Here is a 19,052-nt window from a genome sequence, read left to right as displayed (position 1 = left end):
CCTGATGGGTGCTGGTTAGCGCCTTGCATGGCAGCTCCCTCCATCAGTGTGTGAATGTGTGTGTGAATGGGTAAATGTGGAAGTAGTGTCAAAGCGCTTTGAGTACCTTGAAGGTAGAAAAGTGCTATACAAGTACAACCCATTTATCATTTATTTACTGAGTAGTGTACAATAAGCGATATTTAAAGTACAGGTAAAAATTATCGGTCAACAAATTAACAAATATTTTAAATATGCCAAAAATAAGGTGGCAATTATTTTGTTGCGGTTTCTCTTTTGTCTGCCATTATGATTAAATTCGCAAAACTTGTCTATTAAATGACAAAACCAAAACAATGTTCGCTGTTGTGGCATGAATTTGGACGGAATACGAAATGTTGCCGCAGCGAAAACAAAATGTTGGGCCTCAAGATGGACAGACTTCACCTTGAAAGTAAAATACTCATTAACTATGGATAATAATACGACTAAGAATTAACCGTAGAATAAACGTGCAAGCACCTAGACGAGTTAAGTAGTTGTAGTAAACAAAAAATAAGCGGAACTTGCTTGCGTTAGCATACCTAGCATAACTAGCATCCACGCTTGTTAGCATGAGCGAAAGACGTCATTTTAGCACAGTCGATTGCAGTAACTCCTCTATACACTACCTGGTAATCCTTGCAGTTCACTGAACTTGTGTGAAGGTGTTGTATTTAGTAAATGGAAATTGCGAAAAGTCACCAAAATGTTTGGAGGGAAAAATAAGGGGATTCCCACAATTGTCCAAACATAGGAAGCCACCAACTTCTTGCTTCCTTGTCCAATCACCGGCGACTTTACTTCCACGCATGCGCGTGTCGTAAAATAATTGTGATAGGTTCACCAAATGTTGGAATTTCGGCAAATATCCGTTAAAAACATAAACACATGTTGACTTAATGATAAACTAGTCATATATGACCATTTCATTGATAAAGAATGATTATATTCAGTTTTACTGAGGCACTTCAACCCTAAACTAACACCCTCCCTACCACATCTTACCTCTTCGGATTGTAAATCCATCCATCCATCCATCTTCTTCCGCTTATCCGAGGTCGGGTCGCGGGGGCAGCAGCCTAAGCAGGGAAGCCCAGACTTCCCTCTCCCCAGCCACTTCGTCCAGCTCTTCCTGTGGGACCCCGAGGCGTTCCCAGGCCAGCCGGGAGACATAGTCTTCCCAACGTGTCCTGGGTCTTCCCCGCGGCCTCCTACCGGTCGGACGTGCCCTAAACACCTCCCTAGGGAGGCGTTCGGGTGGCATCCTGACCAGATGCCCGAACCACCTCATCTGGCTCCTCTCGATTGTAAATAATCAAATGTAAATAATCAAATGTAGACACTTTTTCTCATACTTTCTGATCTCTCTCTGTGTCCACTACTTGCTGTACATATCCTACCAAGTCAGTCCTACACTGTTCCAATGTCCATTTCTCTGATGATGCAATTGTTGATGACTGAAGTGTTGATACCTACCAAACCTACCCCCCCCCCCCGCCCCCCCCCCCCCCGCCCCCCCTCCATATCCCACACACCGGATTGTAAATAATGTAAATAATTAAATGTATATACTCTGATGATTATCTTGTGTGATGACTGTATTATGATAATAGTATATATCTGTATCATGAATAAGTTGAGAAACTTATTCGGGTGTTACCATTTAGTGGTAAATTGTACGGAATATGTACTTCACTGTGCAATCTACTAATAAAAATTACAATCAAACAATCAAACAGGGGTTAGTGCTGGTGTCTTACGATAAGAAAGTCCTGGGTTCTCGGTCTTTCTGTGTGGAGTTTGCATGTTCCCCACGTGACTGCGTGGGTTCTCCCCGGGTACTCCAGCCAGGATAGGTTGAGTGGCAACACTGATTGACACTAAGCGTGTGAATGTGAGTGTGAATGATGTCTGTCTATCTGTGCTGGCCCTTGTCCAGGGTGTAACCCGCCTCCCGCCTGAATGCAGCTGGGATAGGCTCCAGCACCCCCTGCAACCCCGAGAGGGACAAGCGGTAGAAAATGGATGAATTGATGTTTTTATAATTTGTATCAAATGAGCACATTTGAGGAGCTATTGCTTGGATGTTACTGACATCATGTCATGCTCACATCCCGCCCAAAGAATATGCGTGGTGGTCAAGCTAGCTCTGTTTTCAATAGGCCCTTTTCCACAAAAAGTTCCAAAACTTTTGGTTTCTGGAACCTCTGATTCCTGGATCGATAGGTTCCTGTAGAAGTGTGTGGTTTGTGTTTCCAACACATTTCACAATGTCCAACAGTCAGAAAGTCGTCATGAATTCATGAGGATCAGGAGATTCCTTTTGGTCAATTTCAGCTGTAAATAACAACATATAAATAATAAATGTCAGTGTTCATCTGTAGATAACAATATATAGATAATAAATGTCAGTGTTTATTTGTAAATAACAATATATACATAATAAATGTCAGTTGTATCTGTAAATAATATATACATAATACATGCCAGTGTTAATCTGTAAATAATAATACATACTTAATACATGTCAGTGTTTATCTGTAAATAATATATACATTATAAATGTCAATGTTTATCTGTAAATAACAATATATACAAAATAAATGTCAGTGTTTATCTGTAAATAACATCCATCCATCCATCAATCCATTTTCTACCGCTTGTCCGTTTCAGGGTCGCAGGGTTTGTCGTAGCCCATCTCAGTTGCATACCAAAAAATGTCAGTGTTTATCTGTAAATAACAATATATAAATAATAAATGTCAGTGTTTATCTGTAAAAAAATATATATGAATAATAAATGTCAGTGTTTATCTGTAAAAAAATATATATAAATAATAAATGTCAGTGTTTATCTGTAAATAACATCCATCAATCCATTTTCTACCGCTTGTCCCTTCCGGGGTCACGGGGTGTGTTGTAGCCAATCTCAGTTGCATTCAATAAATGCCAGTGTTTAACTGTAAATAACAATATATATAAATAATGTCAGTGTGTGTCTGTGAATAATATATATATATATATATATATATATATATATATATATATATATATATATATATATATATATATATATATATATATATATATATATATATATATATATATATATATATATATAATGTCAGTGTTTATTTGTAAATAACAATATATAAATAATAAATGTGAGTGTTTATCTGTAAATAACAATATATAAAAAATAAATGTCAGTGTTTATTTGAAAATAACAATATATAAATAATAAATGTTGGTGTTTTGTCTGTAAATAACAACGTATAAATAATAAATGTCAGTGTTTATCTGTAAATAACAATATATACATAATACATGTCAGTGTTTATCTGTAAATAACAATACATAAATAATGTCATGGTTTCTCTTACGCCAACAACACAAACACATTGGCTTTAGCATTAGCTTGTTAGCAATAGCATTCTGTTCACCCGGGTTGAGGCCAGTAACTACACAAATGGAGTGTCACTGACTACTTTTACAACATGTAATAAAGTTAAATGGTTAAAATGTGATGTTATTTGTCTTCATTCCACTTGTGTGCTGCCTCCTTTATTTCACATTTATCTAACAAAGTTGGAGTAGTAAGCAACTGAGGTAGCTGCTTAAATTCGCTTAAAAGAGTCCGTCCACTTCTCGTAGCTTCGCCTATCAAAATTAAGTATATAAAACTAATAAACATTAAACTGCATAGAGTTTGAAGACTATGGCTGCGTAAAAACCCTCCAAAATCATTGCACTGGTCAGCGTTCTTCAACACAAAGATGCCCCCCAAAAGTTACTGCATTTCGAAACCCCTTTTGTTATTTTTTCTCTCCGTTGTCAAGTTTGTTGTAATAGAAATACACAAGAAATAAGAAATAAACAAGTCGCCATGTAAATTCCAATGGCGCCATTTAGCCTTTCTGGAAGAAAAAATGCTTGTGTTGTTTTCGGCTGTATGAATCGTTCAATTAAATGCTAAAAAGAGTTCCTTGATAGGTAATTAAAAAGGGAGGAAGTGTGCAAGATTTTACTAAACGACAAGAAAAGCAGCTCCCACTCAGGTCCAAAGGAATAGAGTCAAAGAATTCATGAGTTTGCAGTGATCACTTTGTTTGTTTGATATACTTTTAACGTCCATTGAAGAACTATCTTAATACTATTTGTATTTCTTAAACACATGTTTGCTTTGAGTGTTTCGAAAATAACCAACTTGGCGAATGTGAGGAAAACCTAAAAAAGTTAAGTTTTTACCAAAGACAACAATCATAAAATAATCTTTCAGCACATACACAATGTTTACATCTATAGTTATATTTTGATAAACAATCATAAATGAATCTTTCAGCACATACACAATGTTGACATCTATAGTTCTATTTTGATAAACAATCATAAATGAATATTTCAGCACATATACATTGTTGACATCTATAGTTCTATTTTGATAAACAATCATAAATTAATCTTTCAGCACATACACAATGTTGACATCTATAGTTCTAATTTGATAAACAATCATAAATTAATCTTTCAGCACATACACAATGTTGACATTTATAGTTATATTTGATTAACAATCATAAATGAATCTTTCAGCACATACACAATGTTTACATATATAGTTATATTTTGATAATCAATCATAAATGAATCTTTCAGCACATACACAATGTTGACACCTACAGTTATATTTTAATAAACAGTCACAAATGAATTTTTCAGCACATATAACTATAGATGTCAACATTGTGTATTTTGATAAACAATCATAAATGAATCTTTCAGTACATACACAATGTTGACACCTAAAGTTATATTTTGATAAAGACAGGACAAACACGCTACTTGTAAACTGCATGTGCAACATCAACAACAAACATGGCAGTAGATGTGAAGTTAAATCCTGAAATGCAACCATACCTGAGCAAAACTATGCATATTCATCCGGGAAAGTTTTAATAACAATTTCCTTGACCCAGCCACACACAAAGAAGTTGTAGACCTCCATGCTTTTTCAAGTTTCATCTGTTTTGTCGTCTAGAATGATGTCTGGAGCACCAGATAGTTCGACATGTCTGATAACGCCACCGACGTATAATCCTTGATATCACTCCACAAACCTTTTTTTTTTTATAACGTATAGGATCTATTCCATGGCATAGTTTGATTTTTCGCTCCTATCTGCTTTTTGCAGGAAGATTCAAGCCCTTTTGTACTCAGATAGTTTGCGCGCTGCTTGCTGTACAACAGCCATCTTAGCTTTGTTGACCACCACTCGTTTTCACTTCTGGGAAGAAGTCACGTGTCAGAATACAAGCAGATGGTGCTCAAAAGTCCTGTTTATGACAGGAGTATGCCGATGTTTTTGAAAACACCTGCTGCAAAAATCCATGTGATAACAATGCATTGTCAAACGAGTCATTTTCTACATGTTGTCTGATGTTTTTCAGGACTGTTGCAAAATTGCTCGTAAAAGATCCTCTATATGATAGGACATGAGCACTTCAATGGTTTTTAGGACCTCGGCCCTACTGCAAAAATGCTTGTCAAAATTGTCTACATGACACAAGGGTTCTGCTGTTTTTTAGGACCTGCTGCAAGAATGTTCGTCAAAGATCCTAACAGGAACACTCTGCTGTTTTGAAGGACCTATTGCAAAAAACACTGGTAGACAGAGGATCACTGACCGTCATGTTTGCAGTAGGTCTTTAAAAACAACAGAATTCTGTCACATATAGGATCTTTGAAATCTTGTCTGAAAATACGGTGGCTCCCAAAGGGTGGCAGTGTTGTCCAAGTTGAAGAACTGAGAAGTCCTATGGTGTAATTGACCTCAAATATAGGCACCACCTGTTACCCAGCAGACGAGGGCTCTGTTGTGTGCAATGGGAGACTCAGGAGAGACCACTACGGGCCGTGGAAAGGGGGCCATTTGGCATGCCCTCTCAAAATAGAAACAATGGCACGTGGTTTGTTAAGGTCAAGAAAATATTTCGGGACTGCTCGTTGTCCTCTGTTGCGGGACGTCAAGATCAGTGATCATGATATGTCCGCCCAGCGCTAACTCCGCCCCACACTCTGCCTCCCATTCTGTTGGATCGTGGTTGGTGTCTACTACTCAGCTGGACAGATCTTCAAAATAAGATATACACTCTGAAGGACTTTCTTCTTCTTCTGCAGTTTTTGTGGGGGGCGGGTTTGACACAGAGGTTTCGGAGTAGTTGGGGGGTGGGGGGCGTTCTCACGTGTCTCCACTTGTGTCGCCATGCCGGCCGGGTTTCAGCAACTGGGAGGAGAGGTCAGTGCATTTGTTGTTAATTTTTTATTCAATAAGTAGATCTGTGGAAATAGTGCCCAAGACAGTTGCAAAAAAATTGTTTATGTGGTTTGACCTTGAGTGTTGGGTTTGGCAAGGTTTGACGGTTTCACCCTTCTAAGTTGGTGCCTACATTAACTGTTTTTATTTGCAAAAATACCACTCAAAGATCCTCTGTATGACAGGGGTGCTCTGCTCTCTTAAAGGACTTAGTGGGGAAAAAAACGCACTTTGCTGTTTTTACTGCACAAATCCAACAGGACCACTTTTTTTAAAGAAAGACTTAGATTTCAAAGATCCTTAATATGACAGGAACAAGAAAAATGTGTCACAGATATTTTATTTGACAGAAGCCCTGTGCAGTTTTTACTGCAAAAAAAATGAAGGGAGCACTACGCTGTTTTTGAGAACATACTGCAAAAATCGTAGTCGAGGATTCTCTATGTGACAGTAGCGTTTTGCTATTTTAAAAGGACCTACCGCAAAAACGCTCTTCAAACATCCTTTGTATGATTTTAACAGCCTGCAGTTTTTAAAGGACCTTCTGCAAAAACACCAGTCAAAGATCCTCTGTAGGACATCGTTAGGACTCAGGAGTAATACTGTTACACAATAATGGGGTTATGATGTCTGTGTTCTCCAAAGTAGGAACATTTGTGTTGTACACGTGATACACCTCCATTCATCCATTTTCTACCACCTGTCCTTCTCAGGGTTGCGGCCAAAGTGCAGGTATTAACGTTAGTTTTCATCCTGTAGGAACAACCATGTGACTGCAAATTGTTTGTTTCTTTGAATGGGACCGCTTTTGTGTATGTGCACGCACTTCGGGCGTTTGTGTACGTGTGGAATGATAGCCGTTAACGTATACGGCTGGACAATTCATAGAATTTGGATCTAGATTTTGGCTTCTCTCAATCATAAAATTATTATAATTTATAAAAACTATTAATGTGTCGCACAAAGTGCATGCAAATTTCTGCGCTTGTTACGGTGAAACGGATGAATGGATGAATGAATGTATGAAAAAAAAGACAACCTCTACTAAAAGGTTTGGATGTCATCTTGGATCCTACCGTACTTTTTATTTGACACAGCGCTAGTATGCCTAATCGGTAATCACTCAACAACAACAAAAAGCAGAGCCTTATGAGTTCTATTTTAACGTAATGGCGGACAGAAATGGCCAATAAAATGGAATCCGCTGTTACACATAGAATATCATGGAAATTGACATAAATGTGAGTGAAATGTTGTCATTGCATCAAGGAGGAAGATTTGTTTGGGAAAATAATGTGTCCTGTAGCGCTCATTCATCCCTGAAACACTAAACAGCTCCGTCCTGAACTAAACTGTTGAGACGGCCACTTGAAACATCAATTTAGCTACGAAGCTAAAGCTAGCAAAAACAATCCATACGCCCACAACACATCTCGTCTGCTGTATTGTTCTGAACGTGATGTGTATTTCTGGTCTTGTCATCCTCGTCCGGACAGATGGGTGACACGGCAGTGCGACTGGATCAAAAGACCTGTCGGAGACGCTTTACTGAACCAAAGGTTGCTTTATTACAAGTGAAGTGAAGTGAATTATATTTATATAGCGCTTTTCTCTAGCGACTCAAAGCGCTTTTACATAGTGAAACCCAATACCTCAGTTAAATTTAAACCAATGTGGGTGGCACTGGGAGCAGGTGGGTAAAGTGTCTTGCCCAAGGACACAACGGTAGTGACTAGGATGGCGGAAGCGGGGATCGAACCTGGAACCCTCAAGTTGCTGGCACGGCCACTCTACCAACCGAGCTATACCGCCCCGAGCGAGTGTCATTATAAAGGTCTGCAGCCCTGGAGGAGGTCAAGTCCAAAAAAATTAGGCACTCCTCACTTGGAGAAGCCAAACCATCAGTTTTATATTCCTCCTTCCTGTCTATGTGTGTGTGCTAAGTCAGGAGAGCAGATCCTGACCATAAAAGGAGATGTTTGTGCATAAGTGTCTGGAAAACAACTGCTTTAAAGGCCTACTGAAATGTGATTTTCTTATTTAAACGGGGATAGCAGGTCCATTCTATGTGTCATACTTGATCATTTCGCGATATTGCCATATTTTTGCTAAAAGGATTTAGTAGAGAACATCGACGATAAAGTTCGCAACTTTTGGTCGCTGATAAAAAAGCCTTGCCTGTACCGGAAGTAGCAGACGAGTAGCGTGATGTCACAGGTTGTGGAGCTCCTCACATCCGCACATTGTTTAAAATCATGGCCACCAGCAGCGAGAGCGATTCGGTCCGAGAAAGCGACGATTTCCCCATTCATTTGAGCGAGGATGAAAGATTTGTGGATGAGGAAAGTGAGAGTGAAGGACTAGAGGGCAGTAGGAGCGATTCAGATAGGGAAGATGCTGTGAGAGGCGGGTGGGACCTGATATTCAGCTGGGAATGACTAAAACAGTAAATAAACACTAGACATATATATACTCTATTAGCCACAACACAACCAGGCTTATATTTAATATGCCACAAATTAATCCCGCATAACAAACACCTCCCCCCTCCCGTCCATATAACCCGCCAATACAACTCAAACACCTGCACAACACACTCAATCCCACAGCCCAAAGTACCGTTCACCTCCCCAAAGTTCATACAGCACATACAGGTAAAAGCCAGTAAATTAGAATATTTTGAAAAACTTTATTTATTTCAGTAATTGCATTCAAAAGGTGTAACTTGTACATTATATTTATTCATTGCACACAGACTGATGCATTCAAATGTTTATTTCATTTAATTTTGATGATTTGAAGTGGCAACAAATGAAAATCCAAAATTCCGTGTGTCACAAAATTAGAATATTACTTAAGGCTAATACAAAAAAGGGATTTTTAGAAATGTTGGCCAACTGAAAAGTATGAAAATGAAAAATATGAGCATGTACAATACTCAATACTTGGTTGGAGCTCCTTTTGCCTCAATTACTGCGTTAATGCGGCGTGGCATGGAGTCGATGAGTTTCTGGCACTGCTCAGGTGTTATGAGAGCCCAGGTTGCTCTGATAGTGGCCTTCAACTCTTCTGCGTTTTTGGGTCTGGCATTCTGCATCTTCCTTTTCACAATACCCCACAGATTTTCTATGGGGCTAAGGTCAGGGGAGTTGGCGGGCCAATTTAGAACAGAAATACCATGGTCCGTAAACCAGGCACGGGTAGATTTTGCGCTGTGTGCAGGCGCCAAGTCCTGTTGGAACTTGAAATCTCCATCTCCATAGAGCAGGTCAGCAGCAGGAAGCATGAAGTGCTCTAAAACTTGCTGGTAGACGGCTGCGTTGACCCTGGATCTCAGGAAACAGAGTGGACCGACACCAGCAGATGACATGGCACCCCAAACCATCACTGATGGTGGAAACTTTACACTAGACTTCAGGCAACGTGGATCCTGTGCCTCTCCTGTCTTCCTCCAGACTCTGGGACCTCGATTTCCAAAGGAAATGCAAAATTTGCATGGTTGGGTGATGGTTTGGGGTGCCATTTCATCTGCTGGTGTCGGTCCACTCTGTTTCCTGAGATCCAGGGTCAACGCAGCCGTCTACCAGCAAGTTTTAGAGCCCTTCATGCTTCCTGCTGCTGACCTGCTCTATGGAGATGGAGATTTCAAGTTCCAACAGGACTTGGCGCCTGCGCACAGCGCAAAATCTACCCGTGCCTGGTTTACGGACCATGGTATTTCTGTTCTAAATTGGCCCGCCAACTCCCCTGACCTTAGCCCCATAGAAAATCTGTGGGGTATTGTGAAAAGGAAGATGCAGAATGCCAGACCCAAAAACGCAGAAGAGTTGAAGGCCACTATCAGAGCAACCTGGGCTCTCATAACACCTGAGCAGTGGCAGAAACTCATCGACTCCATGCCACGCCGCATTAACGCAGTAATTGAGGCAAAAGGAGCTCCAACCAAGTATTGAGTATTGTACATTCTCATATTCTTCATTTTCATACTTTTCAGTTGGCCAACATTTCTAAAAATCCCTTTTTTGTATTAGCCTTAAGTAATATTCTAATTTTGTGACACACGGAATTTTGGATTTTCATTTGTTGCCACTTCAAATCATCAAAATTAAATGAAATAAACATTTGAATGCATCAGTCTGTGTGCAATGAATAAATATAATGTACAAGTTACACCTTTTGAATGCAATTACTGAAATAAATCAAGTTTTTCAAAATATTCTAATTTACTGGCTTTTACCTGTATATTTCCCCAAAGTCCCCAAAGTTACGTACGTGAGACTTTTTGAGACTTTTATTTGTAGGTTGCACAGTGAAGTACATAATCTGTACAATTGACCACTAAATGGTAACACCCGAATACGTTTTTGAACTTGTTTAAGTCGGGGTCCACTTAAATTGATTCATGATACAGATATATACTATCATATATACTATCATCATAATACAGTCATCACACAAGATAATCATCAGGGTGCATACATTGAATTATTTACGTGACATGCACATAGCGTCACGCACATACGGGCAAGCGATCAAATATTTGGAAGCGTACTCACGGTACCGTGTCTGCGTATCCAATTCAAAGTCCTCCTGGTAAGAGTCTCTGTTGTCCCAGTTCTCCACAGGCCCATGGTAAAGATTGACTGTCATCTTTCGGGAATGTAAACAATGAAACACCGGCCGTGTTTGTGTTGCTAAAGTCGGCCGCAATACACCGCTTCCCTCCTACAGCTTTCTTCTTTGCTGTCTCCATTGTTCATTGAACAAATTGCAAAAGATTCACCAACACAGATGTCCAGAATACTGTGGAATTTTGCGATGAAACAGACGACTTAATAGCTGGCCATCATGCTGTCTCAAAATGTCCTCCACAATCCGCGACGTCACGCGCTGACGTCATCATACCGAGACGTTTTCAGCAGGATATGTCGCGCGAAATTTGAAATTGCACTTTAGTAAACTAACCCGGCCGTATTGGCATGTGTTGCAATGTTAAGATTTCATCATTGATATATAAACTATCAGACTGCGTGGTCGGTAGTAGTGGGTTTCAGTAGGCCTTTAAATGTTAACATTGAGCTAGACAGGTAGTCTATTCTCAAGGATATGAATATCACTTTTGCTTTTGCATTCCGAAGTCCCAATTAGAGCCTCTTTTCCTACGAGAAGTGATCCAATCCACCTGCGAATATCAAACTAAGGGGCCTTATCTATTTATGAGCTCAAACTGTATTACCACTATTTAATTAAACTTGGTGGTTTGCTTTCTCCAATGTAAACATAAACATTCACCATATGCAAAACATAATGTGAGTTAATTAATTCACTGCAAACGTCATCATCGATGTAAGATCAACGTACAAACAGGACAACAGCTGTTTTTTTAAAACCGCTTCAAGTCGTCTCCTCACTCCTTACAACCGCACACATCCACCTAGGGTGACCATTTCCATGACACCAAAAAGGAGGACATTATGCGGCATATCAATAAATTACTATGGTGTACATAGGACTCTGGTATACCTTATTTATAGTACAATTTTGAGTGGTTTAAAGATGATGTTTGTGTGGCTGAATAGGAAAAAATATTAAAGTCAAGTGTTTGTTAACAGTATTTGTATTTATTCAATACATTGTGGTATTCAAAAAGTGACCACTGAGATGAATCTTTTCAAGTGCAGAGTGCCACAAAGCATAACATGTGTGGACTTAAATGTAGTTAACATATATAATAAAAAGAAAAATGCCACAAAAAATGTTCCACATCAACATCAAGGCTGCTTGCTGCATATCTGGTTGCGTTATGCAGAATATGGGCCAAACAGTTTGCAGGGAGCACATCTTTTTGGCTCAGTTTCAGCTTCTGATACACACTGTTATGTTTGCCACAATTGACACTGGCATTGTCTGCTGCATATGCAGACATGTTTTTCACCTCTAAGCCAGACATCTCAAGTTTTGCCAGCAGCTGGTTTGTTATGGCTTCTGACGTTTCGTTGCTGTCACTATAAAAATCCAACAGGACATGTTGGATGCCTTCATCAAAGTGAAAATACCTTACCACAATGGGAAAACACTTGTTTGTTCCTTTATTTGAGGCGTCGGTTGCCACGGAAAAGGGTAGGTTGTTTTCTTTTATGTAGTCGGTATGTTCCTGTACTGAATAGTGAGCGATGACGTTCTCGCACAATGCCTTGGCTTTTGTTCGGCCACAGGCCTTTAGCTGTGGGCTAGTCACTGAAAATCTCCCGGTCCCCTTTCATGCCGCAGTCTAAACTTCTGTAGGACTGGTGCTGCTTTACAGCAGTGGTTCTCAACCCTTTTTTCAGTGATGTACCCCCTGTGAAATTTTTTTTAATTCAAGTACCGGTACCCCCTAATCAGAGCAAAGCATTTTTGGTTGAAAAAAAGAGATAAATAAGTAAAATACAGCACTATGTCATCAGTTTCTGATTTATTAAATTGTATAACAGTGCAAAATATTGCTCATTTGTAGTGGTCTTTCTTGAACTATTTGGAAAAAAAGATATACAAATAACTAAAAACTTGTTGAAAAATAAACAAGTGATTCAATTATAAATAAATATTTCTACACATAGATGTAATCATCAACTTAAAGTGCCCTCTTTGGGGATTGTAATAGAGATCCACCTGGATTCAGGAACTTAATTCTAAACATTTCTTCACAAAAAAAGAAATCTTTAACATCAATATTTATGGAACATGTCTACAAAAAATCTAGCTGTCAAGACTGAATATTGCATTGTTGCATTTCTTTTCACAGTTCTTTTTGACAGACATTTTAGTGAGGGTCAAACCATCATGGCATGGGGGAAACTCTGGGTTTATGGTAATGAATGGAATAGCCTACTTAATTTGATGTTCAGTTTATGAACTTACATTACATTACATACCCCCAGGGGTACGCGTACCCCCATTTGAGAACCACTGCTTTACAACATGGTACACCTTGCACAGCTCCGCAGCGGTTATCTTGTCATCCAGGGGCGACGAAACTTCACGAAAAAATGTCCTCATTGAAGAGGTACCTGCCGCATGTTTATTACTTTTATGTTTATCCACGCACCCGCATGCCGTTCAATTGCAGCATTCCCCTGACTACTTACGTCGACATCACATCGACAAAGTGTGCAGAAGCCATGGAATGAGTCTCGACTGCTTTTCGTTATAAATTCGTTCTCTTTTATCCATTCAGAATTAAACGAGGTCTTGCGTTTTGGCATGATGCTAACTTTCTGTCAATGTCATGCCGCAACAGCACATGGACCCTTGTTTACTTTTTTAACCAATGATAAGCAGATTTGTATCCGACACAGCTCTTAGCCAATCATTTGATACGTTACTGCGTTGGGGGCATTTTTCACGGTCTTTGATTGGCTATTGGGCTGCAGCCCAGCAAAGATGAAAAAACTCCACTCTTCAAGCCTAGTGCCTCAAAAAGGAGGACAAATACGTGTCCGGCTTGATGCTGCGCCGGACGCCGGACAGGGCATTAAAAATCCGGACTGTCCGGCCTAAATCCGGACACCTGGTCAGTGGTCACCCTACATCCACCCTTCACAATACCAGCACTATGCAGAACAGCCGATCTCACTGCGCTAACAAAATAAAGGTTTCAAAAAGGTACCTCACGCAAGCACAATGCAATTAAAGCACTTATTGATACATTTCCAAAATGATTATGCTTTGACCTAAAGTACTGCTCAATATTGTCTAAATTGCACCAATATATGTGAGGATGTTTGCATTTAAAGGGGCTGTTTGCAACATTTACACAGATGCCTGGAAGGTGCTAACTTTCCAATGTATTTTACAGTATATTCCATCCTCTTACGGCTTCTAGGACGTAATGATGTAATAACGTACGTACTTAATTAGCTTTGGGTGTAGTTAGCTAATGATAGCGATTCGGATAGCTAGCGTTAGCTGCCATTGAATGTATATTCTATCATAACAACAACGTGACTGCAAATTGTTCTTCGTTGCTTCTCTTGGATTGTTTTTGTACGTGTGCACATGCTCTCTCGGCGTTCGTTTTGGCGAGACCGGACTAATCATTGCACTCAAGCCGGTAAAAAATTGCTATTACATAAACTTTGTACATGTGAAAAATATAGACAATTGTCAAACAAATGTGTTCTTCACACCACTAATGGTAACATAAGCTATCCAATGGTGTTTGTTGTTGTATGTTTTTACTTTAAAAATGTTACTGTGAGTAAATTGAAAACCCTTTAATGAAAGAACATTAAATTACATTATATTTATGACACAAAAAGCACACACTCTATTGGCTTTCATATTGCTGTTGTTATTTCAATTTATTGTTGTTACTATTGTTATTATTTTACTTGTTCATTATTAATTTAAATGCGGTTGTTCTTTTAAGGCAGGGGTGTCGAACGAACAGGTTTTATCTGGCCCGCGTGATGAGTTTGCCAAGTATTAAAAAGGAGCTGCTTTTTTTTTTTTTAACAAAAGAAACTGCTGTTTTAAATGTGTCCACTGAATGTCACAACAGCAATTCTGTTTGGCAAGCAAACGTTTTATACCGGGACCAAGCAAGAGGTACACAGCAAAGGGTGATTGTGGCTGCTCCTCCTCGACCCACATGAAACTTAAAACCTGCCATTTTATGTCTTCTGCTTCGAACACATTGTCATTTGGCACTCTCATTGCCCCAAAATGTCTCTGTCAAACACGAGAAAAGTGAACTTAAATTTAGATTTTTTTTTTACCTCCGTTTCTTACAGTTTGTTGAGTTAGCTCTGAATTGATACGTGGACATGACAAAGGAGGTATTTGATACCTAGAAGAGTTTACAAGTTGTGTTTTTTGTTCAATCCCAGAGAGACTGTGACTTAAAGTTTAATCCTGGTTTTGTAGATACACTGAGACAAAGTCTAAGCACATTGTGTTTTTGAAACTGCACCAATTTCCTCAGAATTTTCAACAAACTTGAAGTGTTTTATCCAGAGGATTATTTGTGATTTGTATGTTTTCATAAAATACTTTTTCTATTTTTGGCCAAAGTAAAACAAAGAAAACAACCTAGAGTTGTCTCTATTTTTAAGTTATGATTTTACCATTCCTTGCCACTTGGTGATACATTTTCCTCCATGCGGCCCCTGAGCTAAAATTAGTTTGACACCCCTGGTTTAAGGTATATATTATATAAAGTTGCGTTTTGGTGATACAATAAATACTGGTGTTTTCAAAAGAATGAAAAATCGTGTTATTAATTGTGATTTCGATATCTATTAAAAATAATTGTGCTTAATATTTTTGCCAGCCCTACATGAATGCTAGACAATTCCCTCAGGCCGACAAGATTTTTTTATGCAAAATAGTAATTGTGACAAACGTAGAAATTAAAAAAGTGTTCTGTTAAACTACTAATGGTAACATAAGCTAGCCCTCAGCGGTGTTGTTTTCATTTGAAAAATGTCATTTGGAGCAATTCTTTCCCACAGAAATAACTATGGTAAGTAAAAGTAAAAAAAGTATATTGCATTGAAGCTACTCTGACAAGTACAATTTATCCAAAAAGTGACTGAATTAAATGTAGCACGTTAGCTACTAAGCTAACACACCACATTTATTTGTAAGTTACGGTAAAGGTGTTGTAAGGTTAGCAATAGCAATCAATAGATTACCTGTAACTTAATATAATAGCGGTATTAGTAAAGCTAACTTTATCGTTAACGTTATTAACACTGCACATCACTCAACGGGCAAGCGTCAAAAAGGTTTTTCAGAAAAGCAAAAAACGAATTACCTTCCTTGGCAACTAATTACATGTATTGGGTAATTATTTTGGTATCAATTTAATTTGTTTTTTGGGAGACTATAGTAAAAATAACTAATACCTTATTTAATTACCTACAGTGTCTGTGACACTGTCAGTAATTAAGTATCATTATCACTATAAGTATCACATCACGCCAAACCTGGAAGTGTGAAGTCAAGTACTTGACTTCCCTAAAGAGGAGGGGGTCTTTAATGAATATTCATTCACAATTTAACCATATTAATCATGTGTGCATTGCAGACGGTGACTGGAACCCTCGCCCTGTCAGTCTTCACTGCTGTACTGGGATCACTGGAGTTTGGCTACAACATCGGCGTCATTAACGCGCCCCAAAAGGTAGCACTAACTTTCGAAAATACAAGAAATAACGCAAAAAAAACCAACCAAAAACTTTTTGCGGTAAAGTTGTAACACGGTTGCTTGGTTGATGCTAACGTTATATAAATGAGCAGTACAAGAAACAACTCTTTCAGGAATCAGAAAAATAGTATAGAAAGGTGTCAATTTCTCAATATCCTAGATTTTACAGCATGTACAGCATTGATTCTTAGCAGTGGTACTTCAGGAAACACCTTCTCTCTCATGCAAAGAAACATCTTGCTGATGCAATCTATGTGTGTTTTACTCTTGCAACCCCCAAATGTTCTAAACCAGACCTGGGAAAATTAAGGCCGGGGGTTAAGATTTTCAATCTGTAATAATTTTTTTAGATCTTTAAGATCGAAACTGTAGATGCCATTATGATGTGCAGTGATGTTTTCAAATGACCGTAAGTCTTGAACTATACAAAGTATTTCAATGGTTAGAATCTGCGCTTTTGCGTGATATACTAGTTACCAGAGGTGGGACCAAGTCATTGCTTTGCAAGTCACAAGTAAGTCTCAAATCTTTGCCCTCATGTCTCGAGTCAAGTCCAAAGTCAAGACTGGAAAGTCTCAAGTCAAGTCCCAAGTCCTGCATTTTGAGTTTCGAGTCCTTTCAAGTCCTTTTAACCACAGACTAATATATTTACACAGATTGTGTATGCTTTTAAAACGCTGTATTTATTTATTAAAATAAGTGCATTTGAAATTGCAGGGAAAAAGATAGTGGTGACATTGCACTTCATAATAGCACTATTAACTAGACATTTTAAACATTTAACTCATTCCTTTACAGAATAAACACATTTGAAAAAACAAGTGCAACTGTACTTATTTGTACAAAAGTGTTAACATTGTATTTCCATGGCATATTGCATTGTAACTAGTTCCACAGCAGTTTCTATCTTGTTCTTACCTTATCTCATTGATCTCATCTCATACTGTATGTGTGTTTATGTGTGCGTACACATGAAAAACATAACAAATACATGAACAAAAAAATGAACAGAGTTGTACTTTTTAGATGTCAGGGCCCTATGCAATATGTACACATATTCTTAATATAGTATACATTTTAACTGACCTTTATTTGACTATGTTTGTCTTTTTGTAGGTGGCTAATATACGCGGTGCTGCTGACCGCCGTCAAACGTTATGTTACTGTGTGTGATACATTGACTAACGTAACGTTATGTGTAGGTACCTTATGCAACCCTGCATAAAAAAAAATCACTTGACAAAAAGTTTGAATAAGGTAGCGAACTGCAGTGGACGCAACATATTGCCGTCTTTGCAATGACTTTATAACCATAGACATCTTATAAGTAGACGCAGCATTGGTTGCTGTTACGCGAGCAATTTGGCCGCCATCTTGAAGTGGTGATGAGGAGCCGGCGAGCAGCCTAAACTGACAGTTCAGCGTTTTCCTACTCAAATGAGCGGACTGTTGAAAATAGAAATCGGGGGATTACTTTTCACAAGTAAGATTTAACATTAACGTACTATTGGTTGTATTTTATGAAAATAATATTACCACAGAAATGAAAAGGAGCAAAGATCTTCAATATTTGTATGTGAAAATCACAAATAAATCTTCTGGGGGAGGATGACGGCCCTACAGGGGTTTGGTTTACAAACGTTCAGCCCCACCTAAAACAAAATTCACCAGCCGCCACTGATTATGATACATTCTCATTTTAGGCAAAATATAAGACAATAATTTCTTAACAGTATAATTGTAACCAGGAATAAGTCTTCAAGTAACAATATTCAAATACAAACATTGTTGGGTAAGACAGCATTTGGTTTTATTCTGAATCCAGTGAAACAGATTGGTGGTTTTAGCTGATATAAAGACTTTCAGGTGTTTATGTATGTTTAAGTATTTGGCAGACGTTTTTATCCAAAGCGACATACATAAAAAATACATATATAACAATCACTGTAAACAATATCATTTAAGGGAAGAATGGAATACAAAATATCAATACAAAGTGTCAAGACAGAATAAACTCTCTGCTGCTGCAGCAACAGAGATACAGTCTATAGGTCCCTAACATATATAGATATCTAATGTATTCATACATTGTTTATGTAGGATATACGCATGTACCGTATTTTTCGGACTATAAGTCGCAGTTTTTTTTCAAAGTATATATGTTTTTTTCCTTCTTTATTATTCATTTTTGGCAGGTGCGACTTATACTCCGGTGCGACTTATACTCCGAAAAATACGGTATGTATAACCTAATCATATTGTTTCTTCAATTTAAAAATAGCTGACCGTTTTCTCCCCCCTTCTCTGAGATTATATTCCCAGTTTTGATCTCGGACGTCTGGTCACTTATAGCGTATAAGAATATTATATTACTGTTAAGCAAACTATGAATAATAAAACACGCCAAAACATGTGTCCGTTATCATAGCTACACCATACTTGCCAACCCTCCCGGATTTTCCGGGAGACTCCCGAAATTCAGCGCCTCTCCCGAAAACCTCCCGGGACAAATTTTCTCCCGAAAATC

At 38.4% G+C, this 19,052-nt stretch overlaps 2 protein-coding genes across 5 annotated transcripts in view; one reads left to right on the top strand and one right to left on the bottom strand.

Moving 5' to 3' along the window:
* tp53 (tumor protein p53) overlaps positions 1-11,132 on the bottom strand; it is a 31,580-nt gene extending 20,448 nt beyond the window's left edge. Inside the window, exon 1 of one of the 3 annotated variants that reach the window (XM_061961171.2) lies at positions 10,890-11,132. In XM_061961171.2, coding sequence (XP_061817155.1) covers positions 10,890-10,964 — 75 coding nt within the window. In that variant the 5' untranslated portion in view covers positions 10,965-11,132. Of the gene's footprint in view, positions 1-650; positions 827-10,889 lie in introns of those variants that run through there. The other 2 variants (XM_061961172.2, XM_061961174.2) reach the window with 2 other exon arrangements.
* LOC133606819 (solute carrier family 2, facilitated glucose transporter member 4-like) overlaps positions 6,197-19,052 on the top strand; it is a 59,761-nt gene continuing 46,905 nt past the window's right edge. For both annotated transcript variants that reach the window (XM_061961169.2, XM_061961170.1), the window contains exons 1-2: positions 6,197-6,315; positions 16,406-16,501. In XM_061961169.2, coding sequence (XP_061817153.2) covers positions 6,283-6,315; positions 16,406-16,501 — 129 coding nt within the window. In that variant the 5' untranslated portion in view covers positions 6,197-6,282. The remainder of the gene's footprint in view (positions 6,316-16,405; positions 16,502-19,052) is intronic.

Source organism: Nerophis lumbriciformis, linkage group LG05 (genome assembly GCF_033978685.3).
Source record: "Nerophis lumbriciformis linkage group LG05, RoL_Nlum_v2.1, whole genome shotgun sequence".
NCBI classification, from domain to species: Eukaryota; Metazoa; Chordata; class Actinopteri; order Syngnathiformes; family Syngnathidae; genus Nerophis; species Nerophis lumbriciformis.
This window is presented reverse-complemented; position numbering and strand designations above follow the sequence as displayed.